This window comes from Mus caroli, chromosome 10, assembly GCF_900094665.2.
Source record: "Mus caroli chromosome 10, CAROLI_EIJ_v1.1, whole genome shotgun sequence".
In the NCBI taxonomy this organism is placed as follows: Eukaryota; Metazoa; Chordata; class Mammalia; order Rodentia; family Muridae; genus Mus; species Mus caroli.
This window is the reverse complement of record NC_034579.1, coordinates 3,572,005-3,590,967: the sequence shown is the minus strand read 5'-3', so window position 1 is coordinate 3,590,967 and position 18,963 is coordinate 3,572,005. Positions and strand designations below refer to the sequence as shown.

Sequence of the window (18,963 nt, the reverse complement as noted above, 5' to 3'; positions counted from 1 at the left end):
GATCTCTTTAGCTCCTTGGATACTTTCTCTAGCTCCTCCATTGGGGGCTTTGTGATTCATCCAATAGCTGACTGTGAGCATCCACTTATATGTTTGCTAGGCCCCATATGTGAAAACTTAAACATAGTTTTCATGTATGTAAAATGCATTGGACACTTTAAAACAATTTTATTTCCATATATTGCTTATATAATAACTCCATTATGATATTGACATACTGACCGAGTTCAACTTCATTTCCCTCTCTTGCTTCCTCCTCCTTCTCAATGAACCTCTTCTTCTCAGCTGACTCCACTTCTACTTCTCTGGTTCTTCATTTTTATGTAGGTGAACCAGTGAGTTTAATCAGGGCTATTTACAGTAGGCACATAAAGGAGAGTTATTTAAAGGAATATGGGTAACTCGCCTGCACCTACACCACTTAAGAAATTGTCTATCCGTTTTCTGGAAACCATGGACTGCTTCTAGCTCCTCATGGAGGAGTGGGGCCTCTCTCTAGCAATTGGTAAGTAGCTATAGAATCTCAAAGAGGAGCTTTGCCCTCTGAGTTCCCCCTCTCTTGATGCAGGAATGTTGATGGACCTAGTCTTGTGCTTGTCCTATGCTGGAAATCATGGCTTCAGAGCTCAGCTCCATCATGTCTGGAAGGTGACTGTGCAACACTTCACCCCTTCATCGAGCACTTACATTCTTTAAGCCTCCTCTCGCACGATGTTGAAGGATTCCTTTTGAGATTCTACCAGCCAGCTGCCACATATCATGATGAGTTGTCACAATTATGATTAATGATCAGCAGACTGCTCGCTCAAGTAGGCTTTGCTTTGATTGTTAACAGAATATCATTAAAAATATTTTTAAAAGAGTTATTCCATTTAAATTATGTGTTTGTTTGGGTGTATGTGCACATGAAGTTCAGGTGCCTGCAGAGGCCAGAAAAGAGTGTAGGATCCCTTGAAACTGGAGGTAGAGAGGGTCATGAACTGACTAATGTGCTGGGCCCGAACTCCTCTAAAAGAATAGTATGTGATTTTAATCCCTGAGAGACCACCTTCTGCTTTATAAACAAACAAACAAACAAACAAACAAACAAACAAATTCACAAAAGTGTCTTATGACATTCTCATCAGGGTTTTAATCATTTTTAAAATATTTGATAATGCAAAATTTATTTACCATACCAATAGTGTTTCTTCCTTTAGTTCTTTCACTTGTATGTACCTTGTTTAAATCAATATTTTCAGATTGAGTTTTCAAAACAATTTTGCTCTCACTATTTTTTTGAAAGGCATTGTGGAACCAATAATATTTTCACTGAAACCTTGGAGCTATGAGTTCACCTTTACCAGCACATGCCCATGTGTCCTCTAGTGTGGCTGGTAAGCTTGTTCTCACCATCAGTTAGGAAACATGATGACTCAAGTCTTATCATCCTCCTACCCCCAATTTTGGTTGACTGTTTTTCATGAAGGAGAAACATGAATTGAGTTTAGATTACTTTCATTTCTCTCCAGTGTGTATGAATGCTTGCCTACATATAAGTACGTATACCACACGAGTTCCTGGTGTTCATGAGGCTGGAAGAGGGCAATGAATCTTCAAGAACTGGAGTTGTAAGACATCATGTTAGCTGTGGGAATGGAAACTGAGTTCTCTGTAAGAGCAGGAAGTGCTCTTAATTGCTGAGCCATCTCCCCTGCCTGTAGAGACAGTTTAGATTTTGCCTGTATTCTTAGGTAACAGAGCTCTGGAGCTCTGAGGTTATTAACTAAATGTCCATAATCTTCTACAGCCAGACTGTACGTTGGCACAGGTGGACTATGGATAGCATAATACAGGAATATCCATCCCCAGCTGGCCCTGATGCCCACTGCACCCATGTCAGCGACTTATTTCTACCATTTGCTCTTCAGTTGAAGAAAGAGTGGCAGTAGTATTGTCTCACACCCATGAGCTATGGATTGAAAAGAAAATTTGTAATGGATCATTCCTGATGGTAGTATTTCATGAAACAACAACAAAAAATCCATAGAGAATCCATAGGCTTCTATATGGAAATTCATAATTAAGTGATACTATTGTTGGTGTATTCAACTCATTAATTCAACAAATATTTACTGCAACATCCAGGGCACAAAGATTGGAGATGTATCAATAAACATGTGAAGAGTACTTTGTAGTAAACAGTAATTTATAAATTTCCACACAGGGTTCCTTCTCGCCTTAGACCATTAATATTTCTGGATGAAAGTGACATACAGCCATTATATTTTAATATGCCTTAAGCAGCACAAGAACTGGGCAATTGCCTAGACTGTGTGCTGCTAGAGTCCACTTTCCTACTGATAACTCCGAATTACTATTTACTAATTTCTATGTTCTATTTTGGCTGCTCTTGACCCAATTGAGCAGCTCTTGGTCCTTTTATATGGTGGCTCTCCTTCTCCCTCCTGTATGTCCTTCTTCCTTGGTGGCTCTTTCTCCTACACGTTCTTATTCTTCCATGGCAGCGTCTCTGTCTCTCCCCTTCCTCCTCTTCCTGTTTCCAAGCCGTAGAAGCCTAAACCCACCTATCTCTCTTCTCCCCAGCTCTTAGCTGCTGGCATCTTTATTTATCAATCAGAATTAACTGGGGGGGGGTGTCCCAAAGGTCACATGCTGACTCCAAATCTTGGAGGCCAGCACTTAGCATTAGAATAAAAACAGTGTTAGGCTGACCCACTACACAACTTGACACAGGTAGGCATCATGATGGGATGTCATATAGTAAAGAAACAACTGCAGAATTAATTACTAATTACAAAGAAGAGAACTTCATGGATCAAAGCATAGATTCTTGGATGGCATCAAAGGGATTGATCGTTTTTAAGAACTTGACTAAGCATCATTTGGTGAGGGAAGTAAAAATGTAGATGGTATAGAACATCTTGGGGGAAAGATTAAGTGTGTATAGAAGGCCTGTTATTAGGACAAATATGTTTAAGGAAGTTTAGTTTAGAAAAGACAAGCAATTCAGGAGACTACGAGAGATGTGGCAAACATCCAAGAATGGGGAAATGAAGAATTCTGAGCAAAGAGTATTCAGCTTCCTTGTAAGATAGTCTCAAAATGTTGGTGTTTATCTCAAGACCATGTCGGAGACGTAAGAAAATAGATTAGTGGTTACACAGCCTTTTCATTTAAATCTCCAGGCCAGGTCCTGTGATAGGATGGTCTGGCTGTAGCAAAGAGGAAGAGCCTTGTAGGGTGGGGGATGAAGCTCAGGTAGAGGTATCCTTTCAGAGAGTAGTGAGTTGGAAGGAGTCGTGGCATGCAGAAGCAATATGTTCTGCATTATCCAAGGTGGCTCTGATGCCGTGCCTCCCTTGAAAGCCAGTATTAGAGAAAGCAGCGAAAAGGACAGTTCATCACTGTTTCTAATGCCCTCCCAACTTTTCCAGGATTTGTTTGTTTGTTTGTTTGTTTGTTTGTTTGTTTCTAGAAATCTGACTGAAGAGCAGACTCAGAATTCTAATGGAACAAAGTCTTCTGATGGTGTGGCCTATCAGCTCAAGGAAGCTTTTGAACAGTGCATCCTAGACTGTGTCCTTCACCAGCATAGGCAGCTGGGCACAAAGAAGAGTAGGTCTTGGCCACTGTGTTTGCTGGTCTCTGTATCAACTCAGGTACAGGAATATCCACAGAATGATGGTATAACACTGTGACCATCATAAACAATACCCCATGGGAAACATGGGGTCACTGGGATAGAACAGGCGGGGGAACCTATTGACGCAAGTTTCTACTTCCAGCTACTTGAGAGGCTGAGGCAGTAACACAGAGTAACACAGAGTAACACAGAGCAAGTTTTAGGACAACCTAGTAACTTAGCAAAATCCTGTGTGTGGGGGAGGGAGGGAGTGAAGACAGAGTGTGTGGGGTGGGGTAGCGTGGGGTGGGGTGGGGGAAGACTTTGAATGAAAAGGAAATCTAGATTCAAATTCAGACACAAACTTCCTAATCAATTGCCTAAATTTCCCCATCTAAGAAGGGAGTAATAGTATTTTTAAAATAAGAAGCTCTGATAATTAATTATATTTCTTGGCACAGAAAACTTACCAGAGAGTTTGGTGACATAACACATACTTAAGAAACACAAGAAAGTGGGCTGCTGTACTGTAATAAAGAAGAGTCCAATAAGCTTCCAGAATGAGTAAGGAAAGCTTTCAAATCAATAATAATTATATATTACTAAACAGTTCACACAGATGACCACTAACTCATCCTTTCTTAAGTGATGGATATGTTTTACAATACAATGATTTGTGAGATTTTTATGATGAGTTAGGTCATGCCTTCAGCTGTACCTGTCATCATTTAGTGCTTGTCTAACCCCAAGAAAGGATTATAGATTAGGCAACTCAATAGATGGGAGTCTAAGGCCCCAAGCCAGTCAGTTACCCAAGATTTCATACAATCAGCAAGATGCCAAACTGCCTTTACTTCTATTTTAGCCCAATCCAAAATATCTACTCTTAATGTCTACATTGCTTTTTCCTCTTTACCTAAAAGTGTTGCTGACTTCAAACTATCTTTAGCTTATGATGCATTTTCTCAATCAATGGATGCTAAAATCACGTTGCCTTAGTCCATAAAATATTCATAGAAGTCTCTATCAACATTATTATTTTACACATAAAAGCTTATTATAGAAAGTAAATACGAAGACAATAAAAATAAATGATCGGCTATTCCATTTCCCATGGATAATCACTGTAGGCATTTTTTTTTTGTTTCTGTTTCTCTGAAAATATATTCAGACTTTTTTCTCTTACTACATTGATATGTATCTTTAAAGATTTGTTTTTACTTGTTTTTGTGGGGTGATGGATGGCCAGTGTATAGGTGCTTGCAGAGGCCGGTGAGGGCTTTGGATTCCCTGGAGTGGAGGTACAGATTGTTGTCAGCTTGATCTACATGGCTGTTGGGAAAGAACCAGGGTCATCTGCAAGAGCTGCATGTGTTCTTAACCAACCAGTCACCTCTCCATCCTCTAAAGTTATTTTTCTTGCATAAAATAATGGAATCATCTTTTTTTTTTTTAAAGAGACAATATGATTATGTAGCCTAGATCGGCCTGTAGCTTGTGATCTTCCTGCCTCAGCCCCTAGAGTGTTGGGAACCACCGATGTGCCAGTATAACTGGTAAGAATTCTGTATATTGTTCAACCACTCGAGAGGCAGAGCAGGTGGATCTCTGAGTTTGAGCCAAGACTTGTCTATAGAGTGAGTTGCAAGGTAGCCAGAGCTACACAGAGAAACCCTGTCTTGCAAAAATCAAAATCAAAACCAAACCAAACCAAACAAAAACCCAAATATTTCAACACATGTTTTAATTAGCAAAACTCTTTCTCTACCAGGCATTGTAGTGCTGAGGGTACTCCATGTCACACAGAAAGGTATCAATGAGTCTCAGTTGTTACACAATTACTGTTATCCCTGTTATATTCTCAAACAGCTGTCTAGCACATCTGTAATGGCTGTCTTCCTCCAGGCCTCCTCTACCTCTACAGAGGGATTTCACCACTTAATCTTAACTGGAATCAAATTGTTTTATTTTGTACTTCTTTTACTATTAGTACTTAAGGGTAGGTGTACTGGCTGGTTTTGTGTCAACTTGACACAGCTAGAGTTATCACAGAGAAAGGAGCTTCAGTTGGGGAAATGCCTCCATGAGATCCAGTTGTAAGGCATTTTCTCAATTAGTGATCAAGGGGGGAGGTCCCCTTGTGGGTGGTGCCATCTCTGGGATGGCAGTCTTGGTTCTATAAGAGAGTAGGCTGAGCAAGCCAAGGGAGGCAAGCCAGTAAGGAACATCCCTCCATGGCCTCTGCATCAGCTCCTGCTTCCTGACCTGCTTGAGTTTCAGTCCTGACTTCCTTGGTGATGAACAGCAGTTTGGAAGTGCAAGCTGAATAAACCCTTTCCTCCCCAACTTGCTTTATGGTCATGATATTTGTGCAGGAATAGAACCCCTGACTAAGACAGTAGGTCATTTGAATTTCCCTTCAGTCTTTCCTCTGTAACTTTATTATTTTCTTATTGGTGTGTACTAAACACATAGACAATTTCTCTAGTTTGTGACTTTTGTAAGTAAACTGAAAGTTAGGTGCTTAAAGTGTCAGTCTTTTGATTGTTTTTCTTTTGCCCTTTATAAATAAATGTCTTATTTGTATCTATAAAAGTATGGAATTTTTGATATTAAGATTAGTATCATACTGCATCAAGTATAAGTCTGAAGTGCCCTAAGACATGTGCATATCTGTGCCTAATTGTGGCTTTAGTCACAATAACTAAGAAATGAAGTCAGATTAGATATCTCCCAACAGATAAAAGGATAAAGAAAGCACAGTGAATATATGCAATGGAATTTTATTCAACCATAAGAAAATGAGAAACTATGGCATTTATAGAAAAAATAACTAGTCCTGGGGAGAAAAAAATGCTTGCCACAAAAATATGATGCCCCTAGCTCAATTGTGAGAACAGATATGGATGTCCCAGCTGTGGTGGCATGTGCTTGTAAGTCCAGTGCTGGAGAGGAGAGGAAGGGTCCCTGGGCCCAGGGAGAGCACCTTCAAAACAAGGTGTAATAGTGTATTTGCATAAATATACCCAAATGAAACACACTACCAAGCTTATTAACAATAGATTAAAGTATTAAAGATACAAATTGCAAAAGAAGTGGTGGCAGTCTTCATGTTCAGAGACCTTTGTGGTAAGAGATCAGGTTGATGGGGCGAGGGGTATGGATCTGAGCAGGTGTCACGGGACGGGGCAGGTTAGGAAATGCCCCGCCTTCAGCCATGTCAGTGGCTTCTGGTACTTCAGCAAGCTTCTGAGAGGCCAGGTTTCCCCTTCTGTTTTCATTTGCTTTTCTCAAAGCCACAGAGTGCCTTTTTTTTTTTTCTTTTTTTCAGGTACTCCACTACAAAGTAGGTACGTGAAAAATGACTTCTCTTGGTACTGCAGCTGGGGCTTTCTGAGGGGCTGGCTGCATTTATGACATTTGAAGCAATGGTTCAGTAATTCCATGTTGCCCACATGTCCATACTGTTCTTCACAAAGAGCAACATGTTTTCCTATCTCAAAACCCCCAAACCCCCAAATGCAGCAAAGTAGCTAAGACATATATGCCATGTTCATTGCCACAAACATACTGATAATGTTTAGACAAAAGTGAATTATTTTATAAATTTAACTTTAAGACATTGATTTGCTGAATTTGAGATCAAAAGTCAATTAATGAATTATCGTTACTGTGAAGCTTATCAATCATAATGACAATACCTTCTCCCTCTACATAAAGAGGCAGATGATTTCATAAGCAGTATCAGCCTACACTTAAGTGAAAATATTTTTTCTCTTCCAGCTTCTGTTTCTGGCAGTCTGGCATCAATTATGGCCACAGAAGGCAATGTAAGTACCCATGTGAGAACCCTTCGGAAGACCGTAGACTTTAGAAATTCCCATTTTGATGAATAATTAAAATACAAGACGAGTTGACCCTAAGTTCCCATCTGTCCTCCACATCATCAGCTTCAGTGGAATCAAATGATTCTGTTATCAGGTTGCCGTTTTATGGCCTCTAAGCATTAAGAGCTCTGGCTGTTCAGAGATCAAGGAATACAACCATGTAATGAAGAAAACCCCTCTCTAGGTTTTAAGAAGATGATAAATAAGATACTATGAAACTTCTTATCAACTCTTATAGGACAATTTCTATTAATAACTATATCTCAGTTATGGATTCCTTTAAAAACCATAGCTGTCTGTTTGCCGGAAATATGTATGTTCCTTGAGCAAAAGTATTATGTGTATGCATAAACTGATATAGGAAGAATGAGTGAGTTTGTCGTTGGGATGTGGCATTTGTCATAGAAGCAGATGTGGACTGGCATGGGGCTGTAAGTTGTGTGTCTTTCAGCACATCTAATGATCTCTTGATAGATGCAGAAGTGATATGCAGGTGCTGGAGCTACAGCTCAGTTGGTAGAGCAGTTGCTTAGGTTCAAATCCAGGCAACACAGGAGTTGGGCATTGTGGTGTACATTCCCCCCCCCCCCCCGCCCCGAGTACTAAGGGGGTGGAGGCAGGAGGATAAGAAGTTCACAGCCAAACACTGGGGTCCCCAATGGAGGATCTAGAGAAAGGACTAAAGGAGCTGAAGGGGTTTGCAACCCATAGGAAGAACAACAGTATCAACCAACAAGACCCTCCAAGCTCCCAGGGACAAAACCACCAACCAAGGAGTACACATGGAGGGACCTATGGCTCCAGCCACATATGTTGCAGAGGATAGCCTAGTCGGACATCAATGGGAGGAGAGGCTCTTGGTACTGTGAAGGCTTGATGCCCCAGTGTAGGGGAATTTTAGGGCAGGGAGGTGTGGGTGGGTGGGTGGTGTGGGGGAACACCCTCATAGAAGCAGGGGGAAGAGGGGCAATAGGGGGTTTCCAGGGGTTGGGGGAAACCAGGAAAGGGGATAACATTTGAGAAAGCAAAAAGAAAAAAAAAAACAAAACAACAACAACAAAAAGACCAAAATCAGAGTTAAAAAAAAAAGATGAGAATAGTGATCTCTACCTCCTAGGAGTTGATGAGGATAATGATCTCTACCCCTTAGAAGTGTTACAAGGACTGAAAACATAATACACAAACAGCGTGCAAAAGGTAAATTAGCAATACACAATGGTTACAGTTAAAAAAACAAAAGAAGTTCAAAATGTAATCCTTGGCTTCATAGTAAGTTACAGCCTACCCTGGGATGTATGGAACCCTGCCTGGAAAAAAAAAAAGATTTATTAAAAGAAGGGAGCCTAGACCTGGAGCCATATTGGGCATGTGAGTGTAGTTTCCAAGGCGAATTGGAGCAATAGTGAATGAGAAAGGAGTCCCTTGGACAGTCCTGGAAGCTGCATTCCCCTAATAGGCAGGGAGGGTATCTGGTAAAGTCTCTGCTTGGCTTCCTGATCACTTCATATTCCAGACATGCAACAATGAGCATACGTTACACCCGATCTAGTTTTAAATAGTAGGAAAAGCTTGCAATGAGAGCTAGTGGAAACGTTGACAAGCAGGGCAGGAATCCAAAAATGAAAACCGTACAGTCAGGTATGTATTGCCACATTTGTAGAGTCACCATTTAAAATGAAGGCGAGGGAGAGGTGGTCACTGGATACAATGGATGGATATTTTTGATTCCAGAAGTGTAAGTTGAGTGTTAGTAGAAGAATTTTGCCAGAATCCGAAAGAGCATGAACTATACAGGATATTAGCAAAAGGTTCTACAGTGAAGGGTAAAAACAAATGAATATCATAGGTATGGTGAGGAAGTTTCAGGAGTTCAGAGTAACCAAAGTTTATGAGAACATAAAATTTTAGTTGTATTTTTATTATGTGTGTGTGTGTGTGTGTATGCATGCACACAAAGACATGAATGACCATGTGCCTGTGTTTGCATACGTAGGTAGGAAGGTAGGTAGGCACACACATCTCAGTGGGTCAGAGGACAACTTGAAGACATCAGTTCTCTCCCTCTGTTTTGTGAGTTCTGGGGACACAGTTCAGGTCACCAGCCTTTGGTGCAAGTGCTTTTACCTGTTGTGCTATCCTTTAGCACTTAATCTTCTCCTCTGGCGTTTGCTTATTCGTGTGTGTGTGTGTGTGTGTGTGCGTGCACACACACGCACGTGAGTGCACAAACTAGCACGTATCCAAGGTGTGCATATGAAAGCCAGAGGACAATTTCCATCAGTGGGTTCTTCCTCCTACCATTTAGGTCCTGGGGATTGATGATTAGGCTTGGTGGCAATGGCCTTTAACTGCTGAGCCATCCTTCCAGCCCTCAAAGTCCACGAAAACTGTAAAAATGTGTGTGCCTATAGGCATATGCATATGTGTTATACAGACAGAGAAATGGAAAAAAACCTAAAGTCTTGTTAGGGCCTTCAGCAATAACATGGTCCTTGCTTTGCTTTAATTTCTTGCACTGAAAGGATGAAATTTTTCAACTGGGACAAATTTGTCTTATGTGTATAAGAGGAATGGGATGTTAAGGTCATGAGAGGGCATCTGACACCACCGAAATATTCCCTGAAGTTTAGAAAGAAGAAAACAGTTACGCGTTCTCTCTCCTACATGGGCCTTTGCTGATGAGGCTTGTATGTGTTGGTGGGTGTGAGTGTGCATGTAGACCCTGAGACTAGAAAAAGACGAGGAAGGGAAAGGTGTGGAGGAGGGGGAAGATAAGAAGATACAGAACAGGAAACTAGAAAGGAAGGGAGGAAGTGGAGGTGGGGTGGGGAACCAAGTTCAAAGTGGGGAGGGGGTGGGAAGAAGAGAATCGGGAGGAAGGGCAAGGAGAAACAAAATTTGAAAGTACCATAACCAAATGTAATTGTATATGCAAATTTAAAATAAAAAAAAGATATCCACTTAATAACCACTGAGAATCTATTGCCGGTTAGGGTCTGTGTTAGGCAAGAACTAGAGATTTAATTGTCTTCAGAGAATGTGGTGCTTTGGATGAAAATGGCTCCATCGGCTCACAGGGAGTGCTGTTATTTGAAAAGATTAGTAGGATGTGTGGCCTTGTAGGACGAAGTGTGTCAGTGGGAGTGGGCTTTAAAGTTTCAGAAACTTATGCCAGGCCCAGTGGCTCACACTCTCTTCCTACACATCCAGATGTAGAACAACCTAGCTAGTGCCATGTCTGCCTGTGGGTTGCCATGATGAAAATGGACTGAACCTCTGAAACTGTAAGCCAGCCCTGGTTAAATGTTTTCTTTTATAATGGTTGTCATGGCCATGATGTCTCTTCATAGCAACAGAAGGCCCAATTAAGACAGATAAATTAAGATGGTAACATCTTTAGAAAATATTTCTCAGGTATTAGAGGAAAATGAGAGATGTGACTTGCAGGTCTCCTATGTCATCTCTACAACCTCTGACCTGGCTGTATCCATCACCACTGTGGCATGTGACCCACTTCCCTAGGTCCTGAGCACCGATGAATTGCGTCCTTTGGTGGAGACTGGCTATTTATGGGATCCTCATTGGGCCTGGTATGAAAAATGGTGCTTGCAACCTAAATCTAGATTCTAAATATTTCAGGTTTTATTATGTGTAGCAGTGCCCATTTGGGTTACAGCTGGGTTATTTGTAAACTGGACAGTATTCTGTTTTCTCTTTGACAGAAAATGGGAGGAGGGAGGGGGATTTTTCAAAGCAAAAACCAAAGTAATCAACACACCAAGCGCTCCCTTCCCTCTCTGTACTATACCTTCTTCAGGGTCCTCCTCTCCTCTCACTGGGCTGTCTATCACCTGGCTATCTCTTTCTCTCAGTCTACCCAAATACTAGGGTTTTTCCCCCTCCCAACATAATCTTTTAATTGATCATTTGTGTGTTTCACATCCCCGCACCCTAATCACATTCACTTACCAGTCTTCCCAGGTCTACCCCCAACCCCTTTGACCTTCCCCAGAGAAAAGAAGGAAAGAGAGAAAGAAAGGAAAGAAAGAAAGAAAGAAAGAAAAAGAAAGAAAGAAAGAAAGAAAGAAAGAAAGAAAGAAAGAAAGAAAGAAAGAAAGAAGGAGGAATCCAAGTTGAATTTATGTTACCTATGTACATGCTGGAGATTGGTCAGACTCTCAGTGGCAAGCCCTTACAGAAGAAACAGTCTTCCTCATCCCCACCCTGTCAGAAGCCATCAACCATACAGGGCTACATGTTTTAATCACAATGTTTAAGAGTTCTCTCCAATGGCTTCCTGTCTAGACTGGCTCTTTCTTTGGGGTTCAGGAGGGTCGGGGTAGGGATGGCCTACCTTGCTTCTAGAGGGCATGTTAATGTCTGTAGCCTGTGCTGCTGCCTGGGGCTATAATGATGTTCTTGGTCCGGTTGAGGGTCCAAGTGGATGCCCATGGCCTGTGCTGTTGCCAGAAACCGTGTGGACGCCACAAATCCATGATGCCGCTGACTATAAAGAGCAGGAGGCTTCTTTGGTGGTGGTATTAGTGACTGCAGACTCACAGTTGAGAATGAAAGACATAGAGCGGAGTTTCTTAAATGTAGCTCCATGGCATCAATTAGGAGCTTACATTGGCTCGGTGGCTAGCCATTAGACTTCCTATCAACCTGACAGTTTTAAAACATGGCTTACAAGGTCCTGTGTGACAATGCTTTGTCAGTCAGGGTGGTCCTCCTGCTACCCTGTGTTGATGCTCCCTGGATCAGGCATGCCTACATTGTTGTATCATAGCCTGGAAGCCCAGGGTCTCTCTCTTTCAAGCAGTTGATGTGATCAGCTCACCGGTAGTCTCCTTTGACTGCATACTTATGGTGAGCTTGCTTTCTTCCTCTGTGCTTCTGAATGCTCTGAGTATTCACGGGCTGACCTCATTATCCTTGATTCATTGTACCCTTTCTATTTTTATCTCCATCCCTTGCCTCTCTGTCTCTCCCTCTCTTTCTTTCTGTGTGTGTGTGTGTGTGTGCATGTGCATGGTATGTGTAGGTAAGTGTGTGTGCAGTGTATATCTGTGAGTGTATGTACAGTGTGTGTATGTGTGTGGGTAGTATGTGTATGTGAGTGTGTGTGCACAGTGTGTGTGAGTGTGTGTGCAGTATATGTATGTGAGTGTGTGTGAGAATGTAGGTGTGTATATGTGAGTATGTATGTGTCTGTATATGTGAATGTGTATATGTGTGTGTGTATGTGAATGAGTGTGTGTGTATGTGTGTGTGTGTGTGTGCGTGTGTGTGCCTGTGGAGGCTAGACCCCAAGATCAGGTGTTTTCCTCAGTTGCATTATATCTTAGATTTTGATGCAAAACCTCTCACTGGAACCTCCCCATTTGGCTAGAGCAGCTGCCCAATAAGTCCCAGAAGGCCCTCCTATCTCATGTCTCTTGCCCTATGACTACAGATGTGTGACTCCATGTCTAACTATTTTATACGGGTGCTGGGGATCAAATTCAGGTCTCCAAGCTTGTGTAGTAATCACTTTACCAAGTGGGCCATCTTCCCAGCCTCTAATCACCTTTCTCCTATGTCCGACTGGAAACTATCCGAGAGTTTACTTGGCAATAAATCCTTGGAAAAAATATTTTTCTAATAAGGGATTATTGAATAAACAATGAGCCACCATTTATAGACAGTGGTCTGAAAAAATGATTAAGGATCTGGGTCATTGCTTCTTGCGAGATGTTTAGCATGTCTAAGAATTCATCTCTGTATTCCTTGGTATCCATATGCCATCAATTAATCAGTCAATGTATCATTCTTTAAGAGGTGATTAGAAACTCTCTGGTTTTAGATCATTTCAGTGGCATTTGCTTTTCTGTGAGCTCTTTGAGATAACATGAGCAGAGGAGATGAGGCAGACCTGACGTCTCATACTCTTGTTCATTGCTTTTACCCAAGGCTCCAAAATGGTCTTGCTTCAGAGATGGCTCTTGTGGAGAAGAAACACTAAAATGAACTCAGATCAAAGCTTTACAACTATGTTTCCTAGAGAATTATTACAAATAACATTTCTTCACTGAATACTGCCCAAGACAAAATGTCAGGTGTAAGGTCTCTCTTGAAACAAAGTCTACTTAAGCAAGTCATGGCTCCTTTGTTCTAGTGGTCATTATGTCTGGCCCTGGGCTCCTGTGCCCATGTTCCAGCGACCATTGTGTCTGGCACTATGATCATGTTATTTCTTTGATACTGTCTGGCTTCAGCTGTGGGGTGTGTGTGGGTGCTCATATCCACTGCTACTTCCTGTGTGGCTTCAGAAGAGACTCTTAATTGGCCCACTGCTCATAAAGCGTGTATTGCCTAGTGTTTAACGTGATTATGGCAGTCAACATCCTCAGACTCCTGTCTTTAAAAAACCTGTGAAACCCATCCTTGCTCCAGGCTGCTTGCAGTGTGAGCCCTAGGGAAGTGGTAGTAGTTAGGGGTGAAGTAAGGCATTTAGTCTCACATGTCAGATCTAGAGAAAAGAGGTGAAACCAAATTAGCAGTTTGCCTTGTAAGTAACATCAGCATAAACCCTAGCTGACCTAAGAGAGCCAGTGCTGCCCTGTGTGAGTCTAACACACAGGTCAGACCCTGGAGATCCATTTCCCATCTGCTTCCACAGAGCCTCATTTGGGAGAGTCTCAAGAACCACTAGAGATAGGTTAATGGGTATTGTGGGAGGTGATTGCTATTCATGAAAGGAAAACCTCTGTTCCTGTGGCACCCTTCATAGGAGATTGTCTTGGGTTCACAAGACAGACGAGACATGCTGGAAAAGGAACAGTGAGTGAGTGAGTGAGTGAGTGAGTTTAGTTTAGTTGAGAAAATAGTATGTTGGGTAAATCTATAAATGTGTGTAACACTAGTCCATTTTACTCTCAAGGAGAAACTGAGGTCATTCTCCAGGTGGGCTGAAATTTCATGCCAGTTAATGTCAGGGCAACATTTTTCCCTATAAATTTTGGACTGAGAAATGTACTGTGGGGTAACTTTTTAGGTTGCCCAATGAGACCAATGCTTCCCTCATAAGAAAGCATTTTGCAGCCCAGAGTAATCCAGCAGCAAGAGGCTTTCCAGATGTTTGTCAAATTACCCATTGGCAGGAACATGGGAATGCAACCCCCCTCCCCCCATCCCACACACTACAGCCATTATTGGAAGCAAAACCAGACACAAGACATGGTGTTTTGATTACTGTGTGTCAGACATTGGGCTGGGTACTAGACATTGAGCTGAAGATGTATGCAAGAACATGAGTCCTGTCCTGAACTCTCAGCCAGAGGTTCAGCCTGGCTGTCAAGAGCCAATTATGAGCTGACACATTTGAAGCAGAGCCATAGCAGAGTGTTACTCAGACTGTCCAAGGTCTACACTGTAGGTGGTGAGACAGGGTATGAGGTGTTGCGAGTTTATGATAGAACAAGATAGGGTTTGGCAAAGGTAGCAACGGTGGAACTGAATACAGATGAGAGACTACACAGACACTGGGAGGAAATCTGGTCAGGGCAGTGATGGAGCACCTGTGTGGGATGGGGAAAGGGCACAAAAATGACTCACAGCTCTGTGTTGAGCCTCAGGTGGGCAGTGTTACTATAACATACCCATCCATCACTGTGAGCCACAAAGGGTGATTGATAACCGTTGAAATCATGATACCCACCACATAGGCATCAGCAGCACATGCCAACAAGATTGGAGACCGAAGCAAAGTAACACATCGTTGAACAAAAGACTTGGTCTGACCCACTAGTTATAAGTGATCTCTGTGTTAACCACAGTGGTAAAGTTCCTCATCTGTGAATAAGAGTGTGGACCAGGACATGGCAGGACCTTTCGAGGTTACACATTAGCAATTGTTCCAATGGTTACAAATACAGAACACTGAGAGAATTTAAGAACTATACAGGAGCTAATTACCCGGCTTCCGAAGCCAGAGAAGGCTCCACATAGAAATGGCATTTGACAGGGTCTCAAAGGATTCTGTACAAGGGGAAGTACAGAAGAAGGAAAGACATTTACAGATGTGAGCTGTTAAAGTGCCAGAGACTTCTGCAGAGTAGAGAAAAACAATACTAAGGAGATTTCAATTCAATAATAATAATTTAGGAGATGTTTGTTGCTACAATCAGAAGAAGAGACACTAGGTTGACATTTCAATTGTAATTTCAAGGGTGGATTACTGTAAATGAAGTTTATGTCCTCCATCCAAGCACATGGCTGTGTGTTCACACTTGGCAACACTCTAGTCTTCTTCAAGCACGCATTAGTGATGGACAAAGAGAAACAGAAACACAAGAAGTTATAGTTAGGATCAAAAGCTTGCTCTTCACCTCTGAAAATCAAACCCAAAAGGCAGTGGTGTTACTGAAGCCAAGGGCCTGATGGGTTCCTGTTCGGTGATCTGAAAGATGTTTGCATTTGATGGCAGGTTCAGAGGGGGAGAAAAACAGTCAGTAAAGGGAAGGAAGGTCCACTCACTGGTGATGATGACAGACTGAGGCTCCCTGTGTATGAAAAGGGCTGTGGATAGAACAAACAAGGATACAGTTGCCAAACCACTACCCACAGTTAGACATCTGGGCATCTTAGGGAGGAAGGAAATCCAGGCAGGCTCAAACACAGGAACTAAAGTCAGCTGGGTAAGAGGCTGCTTATGCAAGATTCTTCATGAGCCTTTCAAGCGAGGTCACAGGGTGAGCTCTTACTAAGCTGAGGCAATCTTTGAACCACTAGAGAGGAAGGTAAGAGATGGGAACAGGAAGAAGACTTTTATATAAATATAATTTTCTTTTTTAGAATTACTTTAAAAATTTATTTGTTTATTTTATGTATATGAGTATACTGTAGCTGTCTTCAGACACACCTGAAGAGGGACTCGGATCCCATTACAGATGGTTGTGAGCTACCACGTGGTTGCTGGGAATTGAACTCAGGACCTCTGGAAGAGCAGTCAGTGCTCTAAACTACTGAGCCATCTCTTCAGCCTCTAAATATCATTTTCTTAAAATGGATAGAATGTGTGTATCTTCTCTCTGCCACATTCACATGCCGAAGTCCTAATCTAATTCAAAATGGGATGCTGTTCAGAGATGTGTTGAGAGGTCATAGGTCACGAGGGTGGTGTCCTCATCGATGGCAGTTGTGCCTTTATCTGGTGAACAGGAATTTCCTATTTGCCATGTGAGGTTATATTAAGATCATAGATGTCTGCAAGTCAGGAAGAGGTCATCTTCATTGTTAGCAACTTGACCTTGCCTAGATATTCCAGCTTCTAGGACATTTTGCTTGTTCTTCCTCCTCTTCTTCTTTTTATTTTTCCTGAGTGACCCAGTCTGTTGTTTTCTGTTATAGCAGTCTACACTAAGAAAAATTTCAAAACACATTAAAAATAGTTTCAGTAAATTTAGGATATACAATTTAAAAAAAGGAGATTATCATTTCATTTAACAGTTTTAAACTCTTATGAACAAATCAAGAGTAGAATTCTAAATTAAAAAAAAATGTTTTAGAGTCTTTCAAAAACCTTTCTCCAAAATGAAAAGTATAAATGGGTCTTGAAATTATTTAGTAATATTTAGAAGGAAGATATACTTCTTAAAATAGAAAGCTCAATGTATGAGATAAAATCAACATTGTACATTGTATGTGTCCACACACAAATAAAAATAGATAAATAAACAAACATATTAGAAAGTTTAAAAAATTGTATGTTTCATGAGGGATTATAAATGGGCACTCTGAAAGCTACTTGAAAATAACTGAATACTTGAAGATACACATATAGTATTACCATGCAACTTTAGTTCAAATTAATACCAGGCCTAGAGTGACATATATATGTGTGTGTGTGTATATATAGGAATTATATATCTATATCTATATCTATATCTATATATATATATATACATACATATATATGTATTCATAATTAACTCTATGTAATTATATATATGCAACTCATTGCATATATATATCTATGTATATATATATATATGCAATGGGAATTACATAGAGTTGTTAATTGCGAATTTATAGCTGATAGGACACAAGTGTAAAAACATACAAGCTCATTATGAACCAATTGGATAAAGAAGTCACAGAATATCTATTCATTGTCACACTGACAATAATCTGTAGTTATATGTATCAGCATGGAAAAAACCATCAAAAGTGAAATAATGAAATATGTTTGCATTAGTGTTATTGTTTAACTCTCCCAACAAGATACTAAATTGTATGTGGGAATGAAAAGGTGCTCAGGGCAGAGTAAGATGGAGTGACCAAGGAAGCAGACGAGGGCGGAGCTTGGGAAGACAGAAGTATTTATATTTTATTTTCTTAAAAATCTCAAAAATAAGAATGGGAGAATGAAATGACATTCAATAATTCAGCAGATGTCGTAGCTGGAGTATCCTATACTGTTCTGTTAATTTGTGTTAAGTATACATCACTCACTTAGCACAGTGAGTTTAAACAGAAGGCTTGGCTTGAATGGAAAGCACGTGGCTTTATCCGTCCTCTGGCCTTGAATCTGCCTGGTAAGATCACGGCTCCTCTTCCCTGTAGTCATCATCAATTCTGTGTATAGCTTCTTAGTCCCCATTCATCCTGGAACCTGTTGGAAATTGTCTTGTGGTTCCACATAGTATGAGGGTGAGATAGTCAAGATTCCTGGGATGGTCTAAATCAGAAGTGCCCCCCACAGGCTCCTGTGCTGAACATGTATGTGGTCCCCAGGTAGTCATAGTTTGGCGAAACTGTAAAATCATTGAGACACAAGGCCTACCCTTCAGAGAAAGGCCACTAGGGAGAGCCTTGAGGGCAAGAGCCTGCTTCCTGTCCTGGAACTTTGTTTTCTGGCCTAAAGTGACAGTTCCAAGTTTCTGCTGCTCCAGACCTAGCTGCTGCACCTTCTCTGTGACGATGTATTTTCTGAAACTGTAGGCCCAATAAGCCCCTCCCCACTTTAGTTTCTCTTATCAGGTAGTTTGTCACCACGATGAGAAAAATAATAACGCAGAAATTCGTCAATGAACATTTTCCTTTCAAGCAACGAAATTGGATGGCTTGGGTCCCCCTTTCTCTGGGTCTCTCTGGAGTCTCTCCCTCATTCCCATGACACTCTTCTCCTGAGTTTTGACTCAGGGTATCCCTGTTTAGTTTTCCTCAGAGGCTTTTAAAAATTTTTTTTTAATTTTTTTTACTCCTTTTCTGTTTATGTATTGGTCTTCCCCCTGGGTTCTTTTTTTTTATTTTTAATATTTTTATTACATATTTTCCTCAATTACATTTCCAATGCTATCCCAAAAGTCCCCCATAGCGCCCCCCCACTTCCCTACCCACCCATTCCCATTCTTTTGGCCCTGGCATTCCCCTATATTGGGGCATATAAAGTTTGCAAGTCCAATGGGC

At 41.2% G+C, this 18,963-nt stretch overlaps 1 protein-coding gene across 5 annotated transcripts in view; it reads left to right on the top strand.

Annotated features, from left to right (window-relative positions):
• The window catches only part of Ipcef1 (interaction protein for cytohesin exchange factors 1), a 158,885-nt gene that overhangs the window by 51,685 nt on the left and 88,237 nt on the right, over window positions 1-18,963 (top strand). For 4 of the 5 annotated variants that reach the window (XM_029482790.1, XM_021174271.2, XM_029482789.1 and 1 more), the window contains exon 2: window positions 7,409-7,455. In XM_029482790.1, coding sequence (XP_029338650.1) covers window positions 7,438-7,455 — 18 coding nt within the window. In that variant the 5' untranslated portion in view covers window positions 7,409-7,437. Of the gene's footprint in view, window positions 1-3,600; window positions 3,619-7,408; window positions 7,456-18,963 lie in introns of those variants that run through there. The other variant, XM_029482791.1, reaches the window with a different exon arrangement.